Source organism: Doryrhamphus excisus, chromosome 1, assembly GCF_030265055.1.
Source record: "Doryrhamphus excisus isolate RoL2022-K1 chromosome 1, RoL_Dexc_1.0, whole genome shotgun sequence".
Classification (NCBI taxonomy): Eukaryota; Metazoa; Chordata; class Actinopteri; order Syngnathiformes; family Syngnathidae; genus Doryrhamphus; species Doryrhamphus excisus.
In genome coordinates, this window is record NC_080466.1 from 3,880,963 (window position 1) to 3,900,831 (window position 19,869).

Genomic DNA, 19,869 nt, shown 5'->3' on the forward strand with positions numbered 1-19,869 from the left:
GGCAGAGCAATGTAATATTGGTCCGTGTGGAAACACGTAGCTGATTGCCTCGTTCCTACAATAGACTTACTGATGCACGTGAGAGGTCGTGGTGACATTTTGTAGCATTTTTGGTTAGTGGTGTGTAGCAAGATTTTTCCAATGTAAAAAAAACGTGCAGTTTTTTAACCTAAAATTTAAGGTATTGAGCCACAGATGAACTCCAAACAGGGGCGGCACGGCGGTCTAGTGGTTAGTGCGCAGACCAGGGTTCGATTCCACCCTCGGCCATCTCTGTGTGGGTTTTCTCCGGGTACTCCGGTTTCCTCCCACATTCCAAAAACATGCTAGGTTAATTGGCGACTCCAAATTGTCCATAGGCATGAATGTGAGTGTGAATGGTTGTTTGTCTATATGTGCCCTGTGATTGGCTGGCGACCAGTCCAGGGTGTACCCCGCCTCTCGCTCCAGCACCCCCGTGACCCTTGTGAGGAAAAGCGGTAGAAAATGAATGAATGAATGAATGTTTATAATCCAAACATTATTAATTTATTGGCATATTACTTCATAATGTCATATATATATATATGACTGCAATAAATACAGATGTATTAAGCCTGTGTGAGTGACTTTAAAGCAGGCTTTTCACATTCACATCCAGGTTCAGTGCATTGATGGTCAAATATATTACACTTAAACAACAGCTTGACATGATTTCCCTACATCTCCGCTTGACCTAACTGTCCCTTCCACAGATGAGTGGGGCCTGAGATCCAACCCTAACCACATCAACAAAATGTGAGGCATGCACACAGGTCCATTTAGATACAGTCAGTGATCACTTTGTGGGATCTGGCTGGTTTTGTCCAGTATTAACAGGTAAATCTAATTATGTATAAGGCAATACAGAATATTGAGAGATATGTATATAAGTGACAGTATACGTTAATAGTGATGGAAGCAATTTTGTTTTTGGGCCCCTAGTACATATAATTTAATTAAGCTAAAGAGATTTAAATAGGGGTGTTGGAGCAAGTGGGTTGTCCATCAGGGAGAGATGCATTCATTCTTTTGTCGGTGCAAGCAGCAATGATACAACGGCAGATAGCTGAAAGTATGACTGTTCTGTAATCATCAAAATAAATGATGTCAGATGGTACTCAGGGAGTTTGAAGTTTTTTTGTTGAGAAAGTGTACAGCATTTGTGTACTGCAAAAACTGAAATAAAAAAAAAAATTGTACATATTACTTAAAGGTCCCATATTATAGTATTTTTCAACACTTTTAAATTAGTCTCAAAGGTGATATCTCCATATACGTAAGTGTGTTGATGAGAATTTTGGAAAATTGGAATTTAGACAATTTATTTTTAGTAAGCTCTACTGGAGCTTTACTACTATTGAGCTGTGTTAGTCCATTAATCTTGAATTTCTGAGCCTTGAATTTCAACCACTTTTTACATATACACTGAAACTCGCATTTAGATTGTATACAAAAACTGTGCGTGTGTGTGTGGGGGGGCTTGGCAACACTAGCACGGCAATGCTAGCAAAAATAAAACATAAAATGAATATATTTTTAAGATATGTAGCAAAGCCTGTTTTTTTTCTCTACCTTTGGTGGTCATAAACAGCTCTCGGGACACATATTACTATTATAACATCATTAAAAAAATCAATTTCACATAATAAGGGACCTTTAAGATACGCAAATTGGTCTAATAAGGAGAACAAAAATACCTGCTGAACTCCTTCAAAGTAAATATTTAACCTTGCTCTGGATTTTCGCAGTGTGACTATTGTTAGCTACACACAGACAACACGGCCAATAAATGTCCCTTTCATCAGGATTTGGAATTAATTCAAACTACACATTGCTCCTAATATTTTGTCATATATGTATTTCAGTGACAATATATTAGGAGCACCCTGACCTGATTGACAGTGTATGAATCCATCAGAACAGATCCTAACGAGGGTATTTATTGCTGTGTTGTATCCTTATATTAAGCTAAGTGTGCATTTAATGTTGTGATGGATCAGCGTGTGTGTGCATTTGTTCAAGAGTTCAGGTTACATATAGCAGCTGATATGTCTTTTCATAGACACAAGTACATCCAGTCCACTTTTGACCCATTTCACGTGTGCACAAAGAATAAGATCCTCAGGCCGGTTAGTCCACAATCGACATGAAAAGAGTCTCAGAGGAAGGGGTTGTGGCTGTGTGTCTGTGCTTGGGATTGAGTACGGGCCACCGGCCTGGGTGAAAGAGGGAGCAGAGGTTGGGGGAGGTTGGAAGGGAGGTCCATGAGTCCGGCTGGAGGTTGCGTGAGGGATGAGGGAAGGTCGGCGCCCCTGTGAGGGAGAGGGAGCGGAAGCGACGGACTGTAGGATATCATGTGGGGGGGCAGAGGAGATGTAGAGGATGGACGCATTTGGTTGAGGGTGAGGCGAGGCTGGTCACAGTGGAAAGGGTTTGTGGGAGATGGAGCGCTCAGACCTGTGGAGAGACCACTAACGAGTTAGAAAACCACATAGAAATAACAGTGAATATATTCCGGAATAGCTGCTACCTGAGAGGAAGGGGTTGTTCTGCTTCTTGCTTGGAGGTGTTGCAGGTATCAGGACATCCAAATTGACCAGTGAGGCCCCAGTAGGTCCGAGGAAGGCCTCGGGGGTTCGACACACACGTGTAGCACTAACGGGGGGTGCAAGCCGAGACAGATCAAACATTTCCGGACTGGCTGAGTCACGTCCATTTTTGGGGGGTTTCACCAGAGATTCGTTCCTAAATGGATCTGTGCTTGGATCAGCTCCAGAAAACACATCTGCTGACCCACGTAGATCAGAATCTGCAGGAGAGTCATTGTGGAATAGCAATATAAGATCAATTTCATAAATTCAAATATCTCATTTTTACCCTTCATTCAAGTTCAGTGCATTTTTTGGTGTTATTTTTACATAATTTTTTGTCTGCAGGCCATATTGGACCAAGACTTCAGTTGTTCTGTCTTATCACGTACGAATTCATTATTACCGACTTAGATGAGATGTCTTTAAAAAAAACAACAACTATTTTTGGAGAAAAAAATGAGACCAGGGATCCATTCATTCATTCATTCATTCATCCCAGCTGTCTTTGGGCGAGAGGCGGGGTACACCCTGGACTGGTTGCCAGCCAATCACAGGGCACATATAGACAAACAACCATTCACACTCACATTCATACCTATGGACAATTTGGAGTCGCTAATTAACCTAGCATGTTTTTGGAATGTGGGAGGAAACCGGAGTACCCGGAGAAAACCCACGCATGCACGGGGAGAACATGCAAACTCCACACAGAGATGGCCGAGGGTGGAATTGAACCCGGGTTTCCTAGCTGTGAGGTCTGCGCGCTAACCAGTAGTCCGCCGTGCCGCCATTCATTCATTTTCTACCGCTTTTCCTCACGAGGGTCTCGGGGGTTGCTGGAGCCTATCCCAGCTGTCTTCGGGCGTGAGGCAGGGTACACCCTGGACTGGTGGCCAGCCAATCACAGGGCACGTATAGACAAACAACCATTCACACTCACATTCATACCTATGGACAATTTGGAGTGGCCAATTAACCTAGCATGTTTTTGGAATGTGGGAGGAAACCGGAGTACCCGGAGAAAACCCACGCATGCACGGGGAGAACATGCACACTCCACATGGCCGAGGGTGGAATTGAACCCCGGTCTCCTAGCTGTGAGGTCTAAACCACTAGACCGCTGTGCCGCCCCACCAAGGATCCACTATATACTAATTATAGAAGGCATTTTAAAATAACATTATTGTTAATTCATTCATTATAATAAAATAGGAGTGTGAGACATAACAAAACAATGCAGCTTGTTATGATCATACACCTGTTGGACTAGCAGACTGAGGAGAAGACATCTGAGGAACGTCCTGTTGAAGCTTCTCTTCTTCGTGTTCACTGACTGCATCTGTTCCATCACCTCCTGCATGAGACGTGTCTCATTAATAAAACAATAGAACAAAGTTTATTTTTATTTTAGAATAAATACAAAGTTAATTAAGTAAGGAATTTTGGAGGATACCTCGCTCAGGTCTTACATCCCATATGTGATTGGCGGGGCTGTGAATGGGCGCCGCCTCCCAAAGCTCTCCGTGTGAGTTGGCACATGGAGCCCAAGGATTGGTCGCATTGGCGGGAGGAGGCGGGGCTGTCCAGGGGCTACCAACCACAGGAGTGCTGGAGTTGGTTGCTGTGCAGATGGATAACCATTTTTTGTTGTGCAAACCACTTGACCCTCTTGGTTTTTGTTTGTGACGACATGATGACATACTCACCTACAGAATCCCAGGGGTCAGAGGTGATGTTACAGGAAGGCTGGGCAGAGTTCCACGGGTCACCGGGTGGAGGTGGTCTCTCAGATGATGCGCCAAATAAGTCCACCAGGTCCAACATGGTCGACTATATAGAAGCAGTAAACAGTCAACAATGTCTTGATTCTTTGCAGGTTATGTACCAGCAATCAATTGTTAATATTATACTTTTACAGTGTTCCATATAATATTCATTCATTCATTCATTTTCATTCATTCATTCATTTTCAACCGCTTTTCCTCACGAGGGTCGCGGCGGGTGCTGGAGCCTATCCCAGCTGTCTTCGGGCGAGAGGCGGGGTACAACCTGGAATGGTTTCCAGCCAATCACAGGGCACATATAGACAAACAACCATTCACACTCACATTCATACCTATGGACAATTTGGAGTCGCCAATTAACCTAGCATGTTTTTGGAATGTGGGAGGAAACCGGAATACCCGGAGAAAACCCACGCGTGCACAGGGAGAACATGCAAACTCCACACAGAGATGGCCGAGGGTGGAATTGAACCCTGGTCTCCTAGCTGTGAGGTCTCAGTGCTAACCACTAGACCACCGTGCCGCCGTGCATTCATTAATTTTCTACCGCTTATCCTCACAAGGGTCGCGGGGAGTGCTGGAGCCTATCCCAGCTGTCTCTGGGCGCGAGGCGGGGTACACCCTGGTACACACTGGTGGCCAGCCAATCACAGGGCACATATAGACAAACAACCATTCACACTCACATTCATACCTATGGACAATTTGGAGTCACCAATTAACCTAGCATGTTTTTGGAATGTGGGAGGAAACCGGAATACCCGGAGAAAACCCACGCGTGCACAGGGAGAACATGCAAACTCCACACTGAGATGGCCGAGGGTGGAATTGAACCCTGGTCTCCTAGCTGTGAGGTCTTTCGCTAACCACTCGACCACCGTGCCGCCGTGCATTCATTCATTTTCTACCGCTTATCCTCACAAGGGTCGCGGGGAGTGCTGGAGCCTATCCCAGCTGTCTTTGGGCGAGAGGCGGGGTACACCCTGGACTGGTCGCCAGCCAATCACAGGGCACATATAGACAAACAACCATTCACACTCACATTCATACCTATGGACAATTTGGAGTCGCCAATTAACCTAGCATGTTTTTGGAATGTGGGAGGAAACCGGAATACCCGGAGAAAACCCACGCGTGCACAGGGAGAACATGCAAACTCCACACTGAGATGGCCGAGGGTGGAATTGAACCCTGGTCTCCTAGCTGTGAGGTCTTTCGCTAACCACTCGACCACCGTGCCGCCGTGCATTCATTCATTTTCTACCGCTTATCCTCACAAGGGTCGCGGGGAGTGCTGGAGCCTATCCCAGCTGTCTTTGGGCGAGAGGCGGGGTACACCCTGGACTGGTCGCCAGCCAATCACAGGGCACATATAGACAAACAACCATTCACACTCACATTCATACCTATGGACAATTTGGAGTCGCCAATTAACCTAGCATGTTTTTGGAATGTGGGAGGAAACCGGAATACCCGGAGAAAACCCACGCGTGCACAGGGAGAACATGCAAACTCCACACTGAGATGGCCGAGGGTGGAATTGAACCCTGGTCTCCTAGCTGTGAGGTCTTTCGCTAACCACTCGACCACCGTGCCGCCGTGCATTCATTCATTTTCTACCGCTTATCCTCACAAGGGTCGCGGGGAGTGCTGGAGCCTATCCCAGCTGTCTTTGGGCGAGAGGCGGGGTACACCCTGAACTGGTCGCCAGCCAATCACAGGGCACATATAGACAAACAACCATTCACACTCACATTCATACCTATGGACAATTTGGAGTGGCCAATTAACCTAGCATGTTTTTGGAATGTGGGAGGAAACCGGAGAAAACCCACGCATGCACGGGGAGAACATGCAAACTCCACACAGAGATGGCCGAGGGTGGAATTGAACCCGGGTCTCCTCGCTATGGGGCCTGCCCATTCCATATAATATAAAAACCAAAATGCGCTATAACAATATATTTTCATTCTAACTATTAAATCATTGTATTGAAGCTGGAATCCTTGTTAATGATCCAAAATCGTTCCACCTTGGTGAGTAGAGTCTCTACTGAGTACCTTTCTAGTTATCTTTATGAAAATGTTTCATCAATTTGCATTGTTTGACAGTCTGCATTGCTGGATTTCCAGCCAAGCTTTCGATGGAAGTCATTTAAATCGGACTTCGCTTCCTCTGTACCATCTGGTACTAACTGGCATCAGCAGCCCTGCTATTAAAACGAACCTTTCTGCAGTGGAGCAGCAAAATGAAAACACATGAATCTGCAGTAAGGACACAGCTGAGCACAGTGAAGTGACGATTGCTGGGAGCCATATAGCAATTGATTGTTAGCACAGAAAATTGAGCTCTCCTTGTGAGAAGAGGTTCTGCAGTGTAATGATGTTTGCAGCAAATTGCAGTGCTGGGAGACAAAAAGGAGTAATGCATTCTTTGCTCACTTCATTAGCAAAATAGGAAGGTGCTGCAGTTGAGCTGCCATTTCTACTGCAGAAGCAGGTTTTAAATTTATGATTACAACAGGAATGTACCATTTTTAGTTTTTAGGCATGTGGCAACAGTATCCCATCTCTGTGTGGGCGTTCCATAACAGCACTGATTCAAGCGTTCTTTATCTCAGTGATTTTCAACCACTGTGCCGCGGGCACACTAGTGTGCCTTGAGAAATTGTCAGGTGTGCCGTGAGGAATTATCCAATATCACTTTTTATAATTAACATTTATTAATCATCATTTACAAATATTATGTCAATATCCACGTATACGTGGACCCAAATATTCCAATTGCATTTGGTTTATTTGCTCAAACGGAAAGAATGTAACCTTTGTATACGCCTCATTCCGAAAGAATAGTGCCAATCCGAATGAATATATAATCGGATTAACAGGGGTGGAATATTCCTTTCCCCAATCCGATTGAGGTATCTTGTAGCCGAAAAAAAAGTTGAAAGTTGTCAGGGTTCGTTCTTCTTCTTCTGTACTTTATTGGCGGTTGGCAAGCAGCTTTCGTGTGCATTAGCGCCATCTGTGGAACAGAATCTAAACCCTTCTATACGCCATTCATAAGTCCATAAGTCAAAAGAAAATATATATCTATATAAAACATGTACCCAGTTGAATTATAAAATATTAGCAAGCTTGAATTTGAAGTTAAATTGATCATATCGCATGCTCAGATATGACGTAACACGCAGCTCCAGACGTTCTTCAGTTTTCAAAATGGAGGCCAGCAATCGGCACTGGACTGATACGGAAAGTTTGTTTTTGATTCAAACTAAATTTCAAGACTGGACAAACGAAAAACTGGCAATACGGAATTATTCCAACAAGTGAAAGAACAACTCGGGGAAGTCGGTATCACGTGATGTTGGTGTTTACGTTTTACTGGGCATGCCCCATTGACTATTCTGGTTGATTATAGCGACGCATGTAGACAAGAGATTGGAATATTCCTTTCCATGTATACCATTGTTTCCGGAAAAGTCATTGGGAAAGAGAAAAACTCCTCATGTAAACATGGCTACTGTGGAGTGTCCGTGGTGTAAAGACTGGCAGAGCAATGTAATATCGGTCCGTGTGGCAACACCTAGCTCAGGGGTGGGCAAAGTTTTTGACTCGCGGGCCGCATTGATTTAAAAAAATTGATGGGGGGGGCCAGACTATATATATAAATTTAAATAAATTAAATACATGTATTTATAAATTTATAAATACATTTATTATAATTATTATTCATTCATTTTCTACCGCTTTTCCTTGCAGAGGTGTTGGAGTCTATCCCAGCTGTCTTTGGGCGAGAGGCGGGGTACACCCTGGACTGGTGGCCAGCCAATCACAGGGCACATATAGACAAACAACCATTCACACTCACATTCATACCTATGGACAATTTGGAGTCGCAAATTAACCTAGCATGTTTTTGGAATGTGGGAGGAAATCCGGAGAAAACCCACGCATGCACGCGGAGAACATGCAAACTCCACACAGAGATGGCCGAGGGTGGAATTGAACCCCGGTCTCCTAGCTGTGAGGTCTGCGCATTAACCACTCGACCGCCGTGCAGCCTTTTTTCAGGAGCACTTTGTAAACAACAGACCACATCAAATAACGAAATTGATAATACTTTGGAAAGAACGGGCGGGCCGTATTGAAACACTTAGCGGGCCGGATGTGGCCCCCGGGCCGTAGTTTGCCCACCCCTGACCTAGCTCGTTCCTCCTATTGACTTAGTGATGTTTTCCAATGTAAAAAAACGTGCCGTGGCTCAAAAAAGGTTGAAAAACACTGCTTTATCTGATGTTGGAATGGATTCTTACTGACACTTGAACATCAATCACTGCCAGTTCATTCAAATACAAAAACTACAGTGCTCCAAAACATTGCATACAATATGAAATTCACGATATTTCTACCAGGTGAACGACAAAAGGATGTATGTAAACCAATATGCACATCAATGTGTGGCTGCTGTGCAGGCAGAGAAGGAGTGAAGTGTCATGTCGAGCTCAAGGTTAAAAACGACAAACTTGTTATCATTCAGCAGGCACCCCTCTCCGTTTTCTGTCTCCAACCGCCCTCATAATGCTGATCCTTGTCTTTTTGCCTCATATCCTCCTCGACCACACAGGCCCGCAGTGAATATCGCAGAAAGTGCACACACATGCTCATATTGCATACGCCCACACAAATGTTTTCATACTCACCTCCTGCGTCCCTGACTGGCTCGCTCTCCTGCTCTCATCCAGGACCTTCTGTAAGAGAGACTCGTCTCCTTGGCGACAGCGCTGCTCCTGCAGGGGTAGCATAGTGACATCATCAACATCACAACAGCAGTTAGGAAAACATTTGATGTGAAATGTTCTTGAACCTCACTCATTTTTTTCCTGATACTAGAACAGCCACTCTAAGCGGCCTCAGTTACATCCATCCATCCATTTTTTCCTTCGCTTATCCGGGTCCGGGTAGCGGGGGCAGCAGTCTTAGTAAGGAAGCCCAGACTTCCCGGTCCCCGGCCACCTCCTCCACTTCAACCGGGAGGACACCAAGGCGTTCCCAGTGCCAGCTGTGAGACATAATCCCTCCAGCGTGTCCTAGGTCTGCCCCGGGCCCTTTTCCCGGCTGGGCATGCCCGGAACACCTCACCAGGGAGGCGTCCGGGAGGCATCCGGACTAGATGCCCGAGCCACCTCAACTGACTCCTCTCGATGTGAAGGAGAAGCGGCTCTACTCTGAGCCCCTCTCCCTATCTCTTAGGGCAGGGGTGGGCAAACTACGGCCCGGGGGCCACATCCGGCCCGCCAAGTGTTTCAATATGGCCCGCCTGTTCTTTCCAAAGTATTTTATTTAAACTCAACATACAACCTGGCATTGTGGCTTGGGCCAACTTTTTGATGGTTGAGGTAGCTGCTTTATCAATTTCGTTATTTGATGTGGTCTGTTGTTTACAAAATGCTCCTGGAAAAAGGAACACAAGCACAATAGTAAAAATAATAATAATAATAACAATCTGGTGGTTAGTGCGCAGACCTCACAGCTAGGAGACCAGGGTTCGGTCCCCGCCCTCGGCCATCTCTGTGTGGAGTTTGCATGTTCTCCCCGTGCATGCGTGGGTTTTCTCCGGGTACTCCGGTTTCCTCCCACATTCCAAAAACATGCTAGGTTAATTAGCGACTCCAAATTGTCCATAGGTATGAATGTGAGTGTGAATGGTTGTTTGTCTATATGTGCCCTGTGATTGGCTGGCGACCAGTCCAGGGTGTACCCCGCCTCTCGCCCGAAGACAGCTGGGATAGGCTCCAGCACCCCCCGCGACCCTCGTGAGGAAAAAGCGGTAGAAAATGAATGAATGAATGAATAATAACAATAATAATGTTGTTGTTAATAATAATATTACTATTATTATATTAATATTGTTAATAATATTAATATAATAATAGTAATAATATTATTGTTACTAAAAATAATAATAAACAATATAATTGTTATTATTAATAATAATATATAATAATATATTATATAATATAAATAATAATTATAATATATTATATTATATAATATAATGATAATAACATTACTATAACTAATAATAATAACAATAGTAATTCTAATATAATAATAATAATAACAATAATAATAATACATTTAATTTCTAATACACTTCACATCAAATAAATGATTTCAAAGTTCACATATAGCAGATTGCATGACACTTTTACATGTAAAATATGTGTAAAAATATAGGTGTAAAAATTGACTGTTACGTGTAAAATACTATATACCACCCCCCCCCGGCAATTTTGTTAAATCAATGCGGCCCGCGAGTCAAAAAGTTTGCCCACCCCTGTCTTAGGGTGAGTCCAGCTACCCTACGGAGGAAACTCATTTCAGCCGCCTGTATCCGCGATCTCATTCTTTGGGTCATGACCCAAAGCTCATGACCATAGGTGAGGGTGGGAACATAAATCGATAAACCGGTAAATTGAGAGCTTTGCCCTCCGGCTCAACTCTCTTTTCACTACGACGGTCCGGTACAGCGACCGAATTACTGCCGAGGCTGCACCGATCCGTTTTTCGACCTCACGCTCCCACTTTCCCTCACTCGTGAACAAGACCCCGAGATACTTAAACTCCTCCACTTGGGGCAGGACCTCATTCCCAACCCGTAGGGAGCACTCCACCCTTTTCCGACAGAGAACCATGGCCTCTGATTTGGAGGTATTGAGTCGGATGTGGGATACCGGGCCTTCACCCGTGGAGCCCGGCCGGGCCCAGCCCGAAGAAGCCACACGTAGACCCACCACCTACGGGGGCAAGCATAAGGGTCCGGTGCATTGTGTGTGTGTGTTGGGTGATGACAAATAAAACGCCATATTGAACGCACCACTTGTATTGATTATCGAGGTGTGTGAGTGAGTGTGTGTGTACCTTTTGACTCTCCTCCCTGCTCATGGCTAAGGCCAGCTGGAGTTGGAGCTCCTCTTCCCCGCTTGTTTGTGGTCGAGCCTGCTCCAGGTCAGAGGCACCTTGAGGAGATGAGGATGAGGCTGCTGAGGACGACAATGAGGACGGATGATGATGATGATTTTGTATGTGAGGTTCCTGCATAGACACGTGTGCAATAGCAGCAGCTCGGAGGCATGAATCAAAGACGAAAAATGTTAAGTTGACTTGAAGGTTTGTTGAAGGAGAACACAACAGTAGAACCATATCCAAAGACTCAAAACTCACAATTAAAAGAGGATGGAGAACCTCTGGAGCGACTGAACTCTTCCCCGTACAGCACAGCCATGCTGGGCTGGCTTGTTCGTCTGCCTGGGTGGTAGGATGGTGGTATTCCTCCATACATCCCGCCTCCTCCTCCTCCTCCTCCTCCTCCTTCACCTGCTGCTCCTCCTCCTCCTCCACTCCCTCCTCCAGCCATTCGCTCCTTGGTTTTCAGTGCTTGACTCCTCTCTTGGCGAAGACGCTCTTCATCCCGAAGAAGACAAACCAGTTGGCGGGCTTTTTCTCGAACATTAGCCCCTTGGTCTCTGCCATCGCGGTCGACATACTGGAAATCACGAAGCGTCTGAAGGCGGAAAAAGACACCGATGTGGATTATTTGTGTATGCTAACTCTTGACTAAAATCTGTGAGTTCTCATTTTGCCTTTGTAATGTGCCTTTTCTTTTAATGTCACATTTTCCTAACAGTAGTGGTGAAAACTTATTTTTACACTTAAATATACTTAAAACATTTGTTTCTACAGGTAATACAAGTTTTTATGATTGTGTCAGTTTGAGCCTAGAACAGATTTAATTTCCATTATTTCCATAAGTGGTTTAAACTTCAAATAAATAAGCCCAAAATTGTCCCTATATTGAAGGTGAATTGTTTTTATTAGCATCTGCCTACAGTATATTGCCTAATGGGCTCTGCTTAGAAGTTCCACAGTACCTGAATAGTAAAGGCGTTTTCCCGACACTGTTGAGCCACCCTCTCCGATCCCGTCTTCAGCAGGTAGTCCAACAGAGTCAGTGCCTGAAGTCAAGTGATAAGCGCAACTCTTTAGTTTCATTATCGCTATTTGATGTTTATTTTCTAATTTATTATTCTAATCCATTTCATTCCTGAAGGGAAATTCAATTTGCTGCACTGTGCTCCTATCAACAATAACGGATTCACACTCAAACCCAAAGACAATTTGGAGTCAGTAATTAACCTAATATGTTTGTTTTGGGACTGTGGGAGAAATCAGAGTTCCTGAAGTAAAGCCATGCAAGCATGGGGGGAAAAATACAAACTCCACACTAAAAATGCTGGGTTATTTTTTTTTTACCCAACCGCTGGGTTGAGCCTGTTGGGTCATTTAATTGGGTTATTTTTATTGAATTGGGTATTCCGAGAACCCAATTCGCTGGGTTATCTCTGTTGGGTGCTAAGTTATTTGCTGCTGGGTTGTGATTTCCATTATATTGTGCTGGGTTATTTTGGACAACCCAAAGCGTTGGGTAGAATTTTTTGACATGTGCAACAAAGCACCGCCCACAAATTTACTTCATTCGGACCGCACATTTCATCTGAGGAGACGAATTTCAGCACGGAGCAAGGTTTGTTACATGCCCACTATTGTTTTACCGTAGAATTGACTTTATATTACAGTAAACCTCGGACATATCGGATTCAATTGTTCCCACTGGTTTTGTCCGATATAAGCGAAATCCATTATATGTGTATACCGGAAAATGTCTGTTTTACGCATATATCGGATTTATATCCGGTATATGCGTAAATCGGATTTTATCCGTTATAAAAAGGCACTTCCTTGACTATGTTTCCAATGTACCTGGACTGGGCAATGAAAAGAGACGTAAGGTAATGAGAATTTAACTTTATTGGACTCTGAGCATAACAAATTGTTAATTAAGCTAGGCCCTGTTACGCCCGTCAGGCCTACGTTATTTCCAATAGTGAGGTTAAGATCTCATTCACTGCTGTGCTAGTATTATTGACGTCACTCACTTTTATATTTGTCCTAAATCTGGAGCCAGGAGAAAGACAATAGCCAGTGACATCAACAAGATTAGCATAACGATGCGGCCATCCGATATATGCCAGGGAAATTGAATGGAAATGCATTGGAACGGAACTGGAGATTTTGTCCGAAATAGGCGAAATCCGTTATAAAAAATCCGATATATGCAATGAATTTTTATTGGAAATGCATTACAGAAAAATTGGTTCTTTCTTTATCTGTCCGTTGTGAGCGAATTTCCGATATATCCGAGGTTTACTGTATTATATAAAGCTTCATAAAGTTGTTAAAATGTAAGTTCGTGAAGCACTGTTACTGGTTAAAATAACCCAACGCGAGGTTGGTCCAATATTTAACCAGCGTTGGGTTGGGAAACAACCCAGATGCATTCAGATAATAAAAACCCAGAAGCAGCTGGTTGTGCGGCCGACGTGCTAACGACATGTTCAACTGTGCTGTCCTGAATAAACAAATATTCTGTCACATATATTTCAGGGACTGATTCAGAAATTGGCTTCAGAGAGGCCTTTGACTGGAACAGCAAGCAGGGAGTATTGTCAGTGAAGAAGGTTAAATAAGTCATAAGATGGGGGGTGTAGCAGTAGAGAAATGGCGGTGAACAAGCAGAGGGAAGACAGAAAATAAGGTAGCTAACATATACATTTGACAACAGGCAGGTAAATGTAAATCTTTCACCTTGTACACGTGCCTCCAGTTCTTGCCGCTGTCACTGAGGCGCTTCCATACCATTCCCATGACCTCAGCAAAAGCCACAACATTGAAGGTCAAGTCAGCTATTTCTGACATGAGCGACGACGACGGCCCCCATGGATCGTTTGAGGTTGCCTCCCGGACCTGCGGACCAACAGCAAAAAGAACAATGACTTCCACTCATTGCTCTCAGAAGTAACATTCACCGACCCGTGAAGGCATCACGGCTGAGGAACGGTACCTTAATCTCTGCTTCGGAATAGTTGTGCACTATGTTCTTCACCTGCCTGCGCAGGGCTGAGGTTGTCATGGTGACAGGTGATGGGGGACTCAGCGTGACAGAAAGTGAAGAGCAGGCCTTCAACAGGTGAAGCTGAAAAGGAGAACATGGACTGAAGAAGAGGAGCAGATGCAACTAGGGCAAAGAATGCTCCTCGTCTCTTAGAGACTCCTGTTAGAAAGAAATGAAAGCCAGAAGAGGACATATTTATATTTACCTGTTTTCAACTGTACATGTTGTAGGAAATCAAACAGATATTAGTTTTGTGCAAGGGGGCGCATTCTCGGTAAATGCGCATTGGAGTCGAGCACCGAGATACAAGGCAAGATACAGGATACAGTACAATGTTTAGGTATATACCGTTTAAAGCAGGGGTCTCAAACTCAATTTACCTGGGGGCCACCGGAGCTAGGTTCTGGGTGAAGGCGGGCTGCATCAGGTTTTCAAAAAAAAAACCCAAAACGCATTTATTAAAAACTGGAAAAAAAATCAATTAAAAAAAAATATCTTCAATGCTTTTGCTTCTGCTATACCCGACACTTTTTCAGTACTTTGGTTCCGGTTTTCCACACCAAAATATCTGATAAAACATTCCACTGTTCTCAAATATCTTAATTTTTATTTTTCTATACACAAAAAAGATAAAAAAAAAATAAACAAATTAAGAATAAAGACAATAAATCAATCAATAAGTAATAAATAAGTAAAATAATAATAAAACAGCAAATGAGAAAAACGTAAGAAACCACATACATTAATGAAACGTAATAATTTGACCCAATTCGCAAGTTAGCATCGTACTCAGTTCCATCTGGGAGCGGCGTCGTAATTTTAACAACATGTTTGATGAGATGCTTTATCTTGACGTGTATTTTCCGTTTTTATTCCAAATCATTTCCTGCGTTTATTTGTACCCAGCGTCATAAGCCTTTAGCTTCATTGCTAATCCGAAGCAAAACAGGGCGGGGTAACAGAGTAGGGTAACAGTATGGGCGGGGCAAAATCATGTTAATTATGTCCGGTGTGCACACAGCTTTAAGCTGTCATTTCAACATTAAACTTTGGTATCAAGGTGGGGGGCCTCAAACTAGCATCTCGCGGGCCGCATTTGGCCCGCGGGCCGCAAGTTTGAGACCCCTGGTTTAAAGGGTCATAAACAGCAGAGGGTGCGTGTTCAATACTAGCCCCTCCCCATTAATTTGTTATTATGCACCAAAAATAATTTTTTTCCCATGAATTGGTATTATACCAAAACATGTATCTAACTAAATTATAGTATAAAAATAGCTTATTATGAGTCAGTTGATTCTACAGATGTGGTGACCACAGCTGCCAGCCAGGGAAGGTGCAATTATTATTTCCATGGGGCCCAAAACAATGAAACAGTTGGCCTCAATTAGGCCAAAGCAAACAACTACAGTGCAACCTTCTTTAGAAGCATTAATTCGTCCTGAAGGTCTGACTCTAACCAAAACGGACACTAACCAAAATATTTTTTTCACATTAAAAATGAATCTGCCAAATATGTGAACACAAAACACATTTTAATAGTTTCACAATTATAGTCGAAAATATTTCTAAATGCATGTAAACACATAACACATAAGTCAGTGAATGCACCACGCCACTGAAACCAAGTAGCAAACACGACAATTGCACCTTTTTCATGTCTGATGTTACAAAGCTTCAAAGTGAAATATAATTTCATAAATACGTAACTTTCTAATATCTTCGTCAGGGCTGCAGGTTAGCAGGAGTTCGATACCCAGCAGTAAGTCACATGCCACATATCAACAAATGAGCATTCTCACTCACATTCACATCTATGGCCAATTAGTCGCCATTAGCCCATCACTCAAGTTTGACATGTTATTGGACTGTGAAAGAAAATCAGAGTTGTATATAATCTATATAAATTGAAAAGCTGAAGTGAATATATAAAGGTAGATTATAATGTCATATTTTTATCCAACACTCCAAGCCGGCGGTGTGGAACACTGGAGGTTTACATTTCTCTAATGGCTGCTAAAATGAGGGAGCGTCGTGGCTGAATGGTGGCTCGCATTTGGTGCACACTCAGGAAGAAGTAGGTCAGAATCACATGGCACTCAGGTGTCTGATGAAGCTTCTTCATAGCTTAGCTTTTTTGAGGTCAACACACAACGCATTTTTCCCACTAAATTATTTCAGGGAGAACACATGGGATCTGATCATGAAGGACTCCCACGGGAAAACTCCTCCTATTTAACCTCCTCAACCGAACCAAGACTGTCACAGTGGCTTGCCTCAAAGGAATAAATAAATGTATGGACAAAGCTGACAGGATGTGACTGAGGGCATCCACACACTCACGGGTGATTCTCCCTCACTCTCCTTGGCCGCCACTCATACTTAGCATTCTATGCTATTGCTAGTGTGGTTGTCCTATCACTTGGACTGCAATTTTCATTCATTCATTCATTTTCTACCGCTCAAGAGGGTCGCGGGGAGTGCTGGAGCCTATCCCAGCTGTCTTTGGGGCAAGAGGTACACCCTGGACCGGTCGCCAGCCAATCACAGGGCACATATAGGCAAACAACCATTCACACTCACATTCATACCTATGGACAATTTGGAGTCGCCAATTAACCTAGCATGTTTTTGGAATGTGGGAGGAAACCGGAGTACCCGGATAACACCCACTCATGCATGGGGAGAACATGCAAACTCCACACAGAGAGGGTGGAATTGAACCCTGGTGTCCTAGCTGTGAGGTCTGCGCGCTAACCACTCATCCACCATGCCGCCCTGCAATTTTCCTTATTCATTCATTCATTCATTTTCTACCTCTTTTTCCTCACGAGGGTCGCAGGGGTGCTGGAGCCTATCCCAACTGTCTTTGGGCAAGAGGCGTGGTACACCCTGGACTGGTCGCCAGCCAATCACAGGGCACATATAGACAAACAACCATTCACACTCACATTCATACCTATGGACAATTTGGAGTCACCAATTAACCTAGCATGTTTTTGGAATGTGGGAGGAAACCGGAATACCCGGAGAAAACCCACTCATGCACGGGGAGAACATGCAAACTCCACACAGAAATGGCCGAGGGTGGAATTGAACCCTGGTCTCCTAGCTGTGAGGTCTGCGCGCTAAACACTAGACCACCGTGCCGCCATTCATTCATTTTCTACCGCTTATCCTCACAAGGGTGGCGGGGAGTGCTGGAGCCTATCCCAGCTGTCTCCGGGCGTGAGGCGGGGTACACACTGGTGGCCAGCCAATCACAGGGCACATATAGACAAACAACCATTCACACTCACATTCATACCTATGGACAATTTGGAGTCGCCAATTAACCTAGCATGTTTTTTGGAATGTGGGAGGAAACCGGAGTACCCGGAGAAAACCCACTCATGCACGGGTTCAATTCCCGAGTGTGGAATTGAACCCTAGTCTCCTAGCTGTGAGGTCTGCGCGCTAACCACTATGAATTATTTCCAATCTTATTTTGAGTGTTTTTTTTTGGTGCATGGTGGCAACTGTCATCAAATTGGCTTGCATTCATTAAGTGACACATCGAGTTAACGAGTACGGTTTGACTTTTGGAATATTTTGCGTCAGTGTATTTCTATTATGATTGTGTCCATTATCATTACGAAATTGCAAGAAGCGAATGCATCAATCATTGGAACACATTGCGCATGTGTATGTCTGTGGATGGAGTTGTGCTGTTCAATTGATCCAAAAGGAGGTGCAGTGCTTGCATGGGTACAGATCACAGGCAAAAGTTCCATGTGTGACATGGGCCCACGCACAGTACGGTACGGTACGCCCTTAGTGGTCTCAGTAGTGTGCAGTAGGAGACAAGGCTGATTACCAAGGTGACCCCTAGGCTGGGATCATCTTTCCACGGGTCAATGACATGACAACGACGTCAAATCATTAAAGTAAACATCTTTACATACACTGCGCCCTTTGACCACGGGCTGCACTCACACGCAGCTACATCTGTACTTCATATCACGCTTTTTCATCGGGTTCAAGACCCAAATTAGTAAGTTAACTCAATGAACACATTATTTGAACACAGATCAACATAACCAAAATACATTGTTATAATATGATTATCAAGCAGATTTGACCTTACAAACCTGTTCACCGTGACCCAGTGTGATGTATAGTCCACAGACTGATGTGGTCATACGTCACCACGCTGAACGTCACAAAGTACATCATGCTTGAACATGGCCGGGTCCAGCCATCCGCCCACCCACCCACCCACCACCTCCACATCACATACACACACACGCCCCCTCATGCAGCGTAGGTCATGTGTATTGTATACATACAGTAGATTTAACCTATTTATACATTCAAAACAATGACATCATGAAACTCCGGTTACCTTTCCCATTGCTCATCTCCTTGTCGCACTGCTTCTCCTCCTTTAAGGATGATGTCCTCCTGCCGTATGAGTCCAGTGATCCACACCACAGATGATATCACGCAGACCTACAAGAAGCAACAACAGTATCGTAGTGATCCGATCCCGCCTGTGCTGCGAGGAATCCGCATAGGACGTTCTTAAGCACACCCACTGGCTTCTATCTCTCCATACCTCACTCGCCGAGACACGCCAACGCGCGCGCGTAAAAAAAAAAAGGGAGTGCGAAGGGGGGGCGTCTATTTTGCGGTGTCAGCGGTAGTGACGCGTTGCGTGGAATGAATGAGTCAGGATCCACCACGCCGGGGAGACAAGAGTTGTATTATTATTATTAAACATAATCATGACGATGTGTGATGAGGTAAATTCAACAAGGGTTTTGTACCGTGACAGAGACCCCTAGTGGTGCTCGAAGAACCTGCCCTTTTGCCCTGCGTGAAGTCCATCCATGTTTCTATGCCGCTTAATCCTTAATACGGTCACTCAGGTATGCTGGAGCCTATCCCAACTGACTTTGAGCAAAATCCCAAATACAACAAAAAATATGTAAGAATATAAATTACTCCGGGCGGCATGGTGGTCGAGTGGTTAGCGCGCAGACCTCACAGCTAGGAGACCAGGGTTCAATTCCACCCTCGGGAATTGAACCCGTGCATGAGTGGGTTTTCTCTGGGTACTCCGGTTTCCTGCCACATTCCAGGTTAATTGGCGGCTCCAAATTGTCCATAGGTATGAATGTGAGTGTGAATGGTTGTTTGATTATATGTGCCCTGTGATTGGCTGGTGTACCCCGCCTCTCACCCGAAGACAGATGGGATAGACTCCAGCACCCCCGCGACTCTTCGTGAGGATAAGCGGTAGAAAATGAAAACGGTTTCCTCCCACATTTCAAAAACATGCTAGGTTAATTGGCGACTCCAAATTGTCCATAGGTATGAATGTGAGTGTGAATGGTTGTTTGTCTATATGTGCCCTGTGATTGGCTGGCGACCAGTCCAAGGTGTACCCCGCCTATTGCTCCAAAGACAGCTGGGATAGG

At 44.3% G+C, this 19,869-nt stretch overlaps 1 protein-coding gene across 3 annotated transcripts; it reads right to left on the reverse strand.

Annotated features, from left to right (window-relative positions):
• Positions 1–520: 520 nt before the first annotated feature.
• On the reverse strand, positions 521–18,993 carry epn3b (epsin 3b). Of its 3 annotated transcripts, none has more exons than XM_058083886.1 (12): positions 18,792–18,993; positions 14,360–14,491; positions 14,104–14,262; positions 12,330–12,413; positions 11,623–11,962; positions 11,320–11,438; positions 9,099–9,185; positions 4,319–4,442; positions 4,066–4,233; positions 3,871–3,966; positions 2,552–2,830; positions 521–2,478 (listed from the first exon to the last, which is right to left on the reverse strand). In XM_058083886.1, exons 1-12 carry the CDS (start codon positions 18,798–18,800, stop codon positions 2,180–2,182), a joined length of 1,896 nt encoding a protein of 631 aa, XP_057939869.1. In that variant the 5' UTR covers positions 18,801–18,993; the 3' UTR covers positions 521–2,179. The 3 variants fall into 3 exon arrangements, with proteins under 3 accessions (XP_057939869.1, XP_057939860.1, XP_057939878.1); XM_058083877.1 differs by having other exon boundaries at positions 3,871–3,981; XM_058083895.1 differs by having other exon boundaries at positions 3,871–3,981; positions 14,360–14,569.
• Between the last annotated feature and the right edge of the window lie 876 nt (positions 18,994–19,869).